General features: G+C 43.6%; 1 protein-coding gene across 2 annotated transcripts in view; it reads right to left on the bottom strand.

Annotated features, from left to right (window-relative positions):
• Nucleotides 1-1841: 1841 nt before the first annotated feature.
• LOC146304737 (beta-1,3-galactosyltransferase 1-like) overlaps nucleotides 1842-7422 on the bottom strand; it is a 95021-nt gene continuing 89440 nt past the window's right edge. For both annotated transcript variants that reach the window (XM_084714002.1, XM_084714003.1), the window contains one exon: nucleotides 1842-4785. In XM_084714002.1, the coding sequence (XP_084570128.1) occupies nucleotides 3539-4525 (987 nt within the window). In that variant the 5' untranslated portion in view covers nucleotides 4526-4785 and the 3' untranslated portion in view covers nucleotides 1842-3538. The remainder of the gene's footprint in view (nucleotides 4786-7422) is intronic.

Below are 7422 nucleotides of genomic sequence, written 5' to 3'. Positions count from 1 at the left end.
GGGCAGCTAATGTGGAGCACGTGAAAACAATCTGTAATCAATAAAGGAGGGAAAAGACAGGAAGTAAAACAGCTGAAAAGGGAGGAAAGACAAGAACTTCAACATAAAACAGGAAACAAAAATTTCTGAAAACATTTAAGGAGAGAAATAGACAAAGCAGTAACAGAATCCTGATTCATATTTGTTCAGCTTTGCCTAGTTTGACACTTTTATGAGAGTTTGGTGAGCCGAGTGTGTCTTGACTAGTGATACTCCGTCAGTCATCCTATCAAACTCATCCCACATTAAATAAACGGCTGTGACTGGCGCGCAAAGATCCAGGGCTCTGGGAAATCTGTCTAAACAGAGCAAAGCAAATGAAACACGAGCTCACAGATTTGTCTAGTTTTGTCCCTGGCTAGAAAATAAGACCATTTTCCTGCAATGACTCGAGGTTGAACTACAAATCTGCGCTGCGAGGGTAACTGTGATTTCACCCGTGTGTTTCGCATAAGGAAAACATATGGATTTTAATTGCCAGACACCAAGTTTCTGGTGAGTTTAATAACGCACCTGTTCACTTTTACATTTATAAAGTACACTACAGACCATCTGTCATCCCTGATGAACCTGATAGAGACGGTTAGCATCTGTCATTAACTGCACATCTCTGAAATAATTCAAGTCCCTGAAATTGACCATAAAAAAATTACTTAATTTTCGAGTTCAGATCCCAACCAGACATGTTTTTAGAAATTAAACAAAAATACTCTAATTTGAATAATTTGCTTGATAGGGCTCTGCTGACAAATCCAGACATAAATACGCAAAGATTGTTCACTTCAACAGCCGCTACACACAGAGTATCTGTTGTTTATGCAGACCTGAGAGTAAGAAGATGTAATGTGCAAAGATGGATGATTTCATATTCCAGATTATCATACTCGATAGTTATTTATATTTAGATACATATAACCACTGGCACCGATATTTATTGTGCCATCGCTATTTCATTCAAAGTGTATGGTGGTGTAGGTTTCAAGTTTCCATGTCACACAAGTCTAAATTTCTTAACGGAGAATGATTGGCTTCTAAACCGGTTATGATGTCACAAAATCCTGCTGGTAGGTTCAGGTGTTAAACTGAGATTTAAGCCTTCTGGTGTCAAACTGAAGAAGCGAAGATCAAACAGAAATAAGACTTCTTTTGTTTCTGTTGTTTATTCCATCATCCACTTCAAAATGGAAACAGGAAAACAGTCATTTTCCATTTTGACGCCTACTAAAATGCAGATGAATTAATGTATGTTTTTCTTTTTCAGATCGGATAAAATTATTGAATGAACGGATGATATACTAACCTATAAGGCACACTGTGCACAAAAAGAGGCTTTTCACACTATATTTCAACACACAAATCCATTTGCATCTGTAATTCTTCTTGTTAAGACATCATGGTTGAAAGCAGCCATTCAGCTGCCAATTACACAGATGCTACATTTGATTTAATCACACATTGCTCGCGCGATACTCACCACTTACACACACCAACACCTGCATTGAAAAGAACTCGGTCGTGATGTTTCCAGAGCGCATGGAGATTTCAGCGGCACTCAGCGATAGCCCGCCAGTGACGTGTTGAGAGCTGGGACCTGCGTCAACCTGAGCACAGCTGCTGCTGAATGAACAGCAGCCCTAATGAGACGCTTTCATTTCTACAACTCATGTTTTCCAACAGTCACACCGAAGCACCCACAGAGCGTAATCCAGTTTCGCCGGTGTATTAATTTACAGATTATATATATTCAATTGAGCAGAGAAAAAACTTTTATATTGTTTTCTATAATAAATACAATATCAGGTCTTATAAAAGCGCTTTATTTAATCTCAAGTAAATGAAAGAGGAGAAAGCACTCAAAAATGTAATATTTTTCCTCCGTACACGTTGCCCTTACAGTACATCTGTTCTCCTTCATGTTCAAGTAATAGAAAATATAATAGTCTGCAGCCTGCTCGCAGCACTGCCTGAGACAAATAACTGCACATTACACATTAACAGAAGTAACATTCACTTGGGAATGCAAGCAGCCGATATCTTCACGCTGGCCCGAAACCTTTTGAAGAAACGTTTTTCATTGCACAATACAAAGATCTGTGGATCTGCTGTAAGAAAATATGTCTGCTTCTGAAAAGAATAGAACACATCCGGTCCTTAAAGGGATAGTCTTGATTATCTGATGTAGTGTTTCATGAGGCACTGATCAATAGTCAGTGTACTGGCTACAGCTGATGCAGGTCTGAACGCCTTGAGTTTGGAGAAGCAGAGATGTGAAACAGAGCCATGTTCTGCTGTGGACAGGGTCAGAAACAAAATGTATTTTAACCACTTTAAAAAAAAAAGTTTAAATGTACATTATATTTAGAATATTTTCACCACTTTACCAAAGACAATTTTTTTTTAAAGAAAAGCTGTCATCAAGCATTTTATGCTGCTACAATCATATATAAGGTCTGCAAGATCCTGGAGGGACTGGTTTATATTATTTTGACTTTGGTGAATCTATCCTAAACACAAACAAACTAACAGATTGAAGCAGCAGTATACCAGCGACTCCTGTGTTCTATGGAGTCTGGTTGGTTTGCAGAGAGTGATGACTTTTATAACAGTGGTTTCCCACCAGAAAAGCAAAGTTAAGTGGTGAAAATATTGTTGGTGTTTTTTTTAAGTGGCCAAAATACCTTTTGGTGCTGACCCTGTCCACAGCAGTGCATTGCTTGGCTTCATACACCAGTACTTCTCCAAATTGGGGGCATGCCAACTGGCTTTTGCTGTAGGCAATACACTGACTGTGAATAAGTACCTCATATAACGCCACTTCAAAAAGTCCAAACTATCCCTTTAATACTATTCTGCTTTCCTAGATGATGTTTCAGTCTATTGAAATGAGTCATCACACTGTAAACTCACCATTGTCCTCACGATGACGGCAGCTGCTGCAGTGCCAGACAGTACATCCAACATTAACACCTTGTTCAGAAAGTACAACAACTGAAAATACATGAGGAACATTCATAATTAGAGCTTGTGATCAACCCAAGAGGCGAACGTCTGGGTTCAAAGAAGAGTGTTGGCATTTATGTAATCTGCAGTTGAGTAATTGGGGACAGTTTGTGTCTCGTATAAATGAGTGCTTTAACACAAGCCCGCTAGTTTCCTGTCTTGTATTTTCCTATAAAAATCAGAGTGCTGCTGCTGGCAATGACAACCAACCGGCTGAACATTTTGCACATATTTTGGAAAACATATTTCCATCTTTGTGCCTGATTTGTGAGTCTCAGCTCTTATAAACACCTTGAAGTGAGGGAGGACGTAGAATACAGAGGAGTTCACTTTGGCCTTGCACTGCAGACGCTCCTGGCAAAGCAATATGTGCCTGGATGCTTCGTCAATACTGTTCCTTCAGCTCAGTGCTACGTGCTGTACAGTATCTGCCAATGATGGAGAAGCAGGGGACAAGAGGACATTTAATTCCCCCCTGACTGTCCCGCTAACAGTCCTGCTAACATTTAAGGTGTTTCTTGCTGGTCATGTCGTTCCAGATGCGGTGCATCTCCTCGGGGGAGATCTGGTGGACAGTGACCACCCGGCGATAGCGGCAGAGGCTGTAGGCCATCTTCCAGTGGTTGAAGCCGCTGTTCTGGAAGGGGTGGATGCCCAGTTTACGGAGGCACACACCAACGTAGACGTCCTCCAAGTGCAGCAGCCTGGTGTGTAAGGACGTCTTGTATATGAGCTCGGCCACATCTGCGGAGAAGACGTAGCCAGTGCCGGAGCAGAAGGGCGGGTACTTGCTCTCTGGGTACAGATCCCTGGGCATGTACCATTTGCTGCGCATGTCTCTGATGGGCCCACCGTTGATGACGTAGCCAGTGAAGTACCTCCTCCTGGGCTTGGTGGTGGGTTTCAAGAGGTTGTAGATTAGGTTCTCCATGTTGACAAAGATGTCACTGTCCGTTTTGAGGACATACTGAGCCTTAGAGCAAAACGTGGCCACCCAGCGCATGCCCATCAGTGTCTTCAGCGTCAGGTTGTGGTACGAGTCGATAAAATCCTCCACCACAATATCGTGAAAGATCTGACTCTCTTGCTCCACCATCTGGTTGAGGACTGCATCGGTGCTGCGGCCCAACAAAAAGAGTGTGACCACGCGCACGTCCGGGAACGTGCTCTCATCACCCCATGTCTCCCGGATCGCCTGACGGGCGTCAAATTCCTTGTGGGTGGTGCTGATCAGGATGACCAGGAAGGGGGGCTCCGCCTCGCACTTCTTGGCCTCGTTGATGAGGTAGCCAAAGTCGTGCGGGTTGAGCGAGCGCGTGCGGATGTTACTGAAGGTGGCGTTCTTGTTCACCTTGGGTGTTTTGCGTATCGGGATAGTCATCTGCCCCCCGTAGGAAGTGGAGGGGCGGGACACACTCAGGTACCACAGAGCGCTGGCCCAGCAAACCACTGTCAGCAAGTATAAGCAGGAGACCTTAGAAGGCATCGCTGTTCACTTGGCTGTTGTTACCAGTGGCAGCGGCGTTGGAAACGTTGAGGCCACGCCTCCATGGGTTGTCTTAGATCTGGCGGCGCAGCTTGAGGCTGCCTCCGCAACACAGCTGACATTAATTTCAGATAATGGACGTCTCTACCGTCTAGTGTTGTGATTGAAAAGAAGCACAGCAGAGATGTCTTATCGTGTCCATGGCCTTACTGTGTCCCATCGCAGCTCGCAGGAAGGCATTCAGCTCTGTTTGACAGCATCTAGAAAAAGATGAGAAAACAGGGAGTCAGAGGCGACATAAATCATAACCACATAATGAAACTGCAGCAGCAGTACGATAAGCATGTTGACTGGAGGTGTAACTTCTAACATTCTCCATTTTATTTTCATGATAAGAAATTTATAGCAGCGAAGCGTGTGACATATTTAACGATACTTTTTATTCCCCATTCATTACAGCCCATAACATCAGTCCACTCGCTGGGCAGGCAGCACTGAGCCACAGCCAGTTAGCCTATCTCTCCATCACTGCCTCTGATAAGAGCTCTGTGGTTTGAAGAAAGTGAATATCCCAGGAAAGTCCCTCCATCGATAGGGTCTGCTCTGCCTCAGCTCCGACCACTTTCTGTTTGCAAACGCTGTTTATCTCCCTCTTATCCCCCCTAGAGCAGACACTGGCTGGCAAATCAGAGCCACTCCGGCAGTCTGAGAGGAGGAGGATGAGGAGGAGGAGGAGGAGGAGTGAGACAGAGAGGGAGAAGGATCAAGGCAGAGAAGGTGAAACTGAAACGTTCTCATGGGGAAAGATTAATATCCACTTCCTCTCTCATTCTCCTAGTCTCACTCCCCATTTATTCCTTCCCTCCTTCCTCTCCGTACCTCAATGTCAAACCGAACTTGGCGTGTGGATTTTACATATTTTACTCCGTAATGAGCTACTCCTTCGTTAGCTGTGAAACTTTTAGAATCACCGCTCTAATTGGATACACTGACAGACCATCAGGGGATGAATATGAGCTCTAAATATGGAGGAAAAAGACGCTCATTTATTACACTGCGTGCCTCCTGTCACTTTGCATTCAAAGGCACTGATGGATAACCAATTCACGGGATTTTTTGGTGTCTGAAAGTAAATCTAATCCTTCTTTACAAACAGACTTTTATTTGCTGCAGACATAATCTCTTTTGATGTAGCAGCAGCTCTTATTCTCCGGGAATACATTTTTTTCTCCATGCATAACTGATGATGAGCAAAAAAAAGTGGTATAGATCCTATTAGAGATACTGAAATGTGCAAAGATGCTGCTTGTGCTCTGTTTTAAAGATGGAAGCGTTGAGATAAAACCAGCTCTTCTTTTTATCAGACTCCAGATTTTTGTCTTGCGGGGCGCGACGCTTCTTTTCATCAGAATTTTTCTGTTATTCCTCATCGTTTCTACTATCTCTTCCCCTCCCCTTCACTCTGCTCTCCTCTCTTCTTTCTGAAGCAGAGTCATCAATCTCATGGTCCAGTAGAATCCATCTAATCATGGCTGCTTTTCCACACCTCCTCCCTCTCAATCACTCCCTCAGTCTCTACTTCAGTGGGCGCTTGATCCATCTTTATATGTCTCACTACCTCCCCTCGCCGCCTTGCTTTGTCTCACTCCCTATCCTTCTGGCTTTTTATTGTTTTCGTCTGTGCGACTCCTCATTTCAAGTTTCCCCCACACTCCCCTTGTTATTTCTTCATATCATCCTGAGCTACCTTTACTTTTCTCCTCTCCTCTGTGTCATTTTATGTAGGATTCCTCGCCTCTAACTTATTGACAGCTTCTATCGCATTCCGGCTCCCTAAAGCCACTCAATCTCCTCCGCTTCTCCTCCCCCTTGCTCTGCCAAAACCACTAAATCATCATATTCATCCCCTTTCCTTGACCTCGATCGCACCTCGTTCCTCTCTTCCTGTTTGCAGATCAGCTTGTTTTTCACCTCTGTCATTTCCTGAGGAGGGTCTATTGGTTTCATAATCCTCCAAAACGACTGCATGCTCATTTCACTTGAGCCCAGAATAACCAATATCCTCATTTGGTGATGCACCTCACGAAATCCCAGAGACCTAACTTCCCCCCTCAAAGCAAATTGAAAGATGGCTGTATAGTTTCGTGCTGTCATGTCACTTTGAATTATATTAGCACTCAGTAGAAGTCCTCTGCTGAATATGTTACACTTCCAACAGAATATCAGGGGCAGCAGATCATGGTTGTAAGCTGTGGTGATGCAGCTCTTGCAAAGGAAAATATTCAGCACTAACAGTGTTAAATTGTGGTTTACAGAGACTAATTAAGCATGGACAAAACAGACCACACAGTGATTGAACAGTCTGGCAAGAGATTCAAGTGCCCATTTGTTACCAGATGAAGGACAGAGGATGATAGTACATAGCAGCATTGTAGTACTCAAGGTCAGACTCGGTCTCAAGACAACTTTTTAAAGGTCTCATCTTGGAATCAACTGCATTTTTACTCAGTCTTGCTGTGGTCTCAGACAAAGAGGACTCTGTATTTTATTTCAAGGCCAATCACGACCACAACTGTGGCGATACCACAATATTTGTTACTGTGATTGGGTGTAAAACTTCCAGTTTCTAATGTAGTCAATAAACACTCCACTTGTAATTCTACACATACAGTGGATTGGCCTCTGTACTAGCTGCATGGACAAGTTCCCGCAGCACAGAGACTAACGTCAACCAATCAGATCAAACTCTTGCTGAAGCTGGTTGGGAGAGGAGTAAAAACATGTTTTCCATCAAGAAAAGCCGTAAATGCTGTTCTTTGTTCTTCTGTCAGTGAAGAAATACTCTTCAGTTCTGACATAACTGATGCTATTGCAGTATCTACGCTGACCTCTTCAGG

The sequence above is a fragment of the Lutjanus erythropterus genome, chromosome 24 (assembly GCF_056507025.1).
Source record: "Lutjanus erythropterus isolate fLutEry1 chromosome 24, fLutEry1.hap2, whole genome shotgun sequence".
Classification (NCBI taxonomy): Eukaryota; Metazoa; Chordata; class Actinopteri; order Lutjaniformes; family Lutjanidae; genus Lutjanus; species Lutjanus erythropterus.
This window is presented reverse-complemented; position numbering and strand designations above follow the sequence as displayed.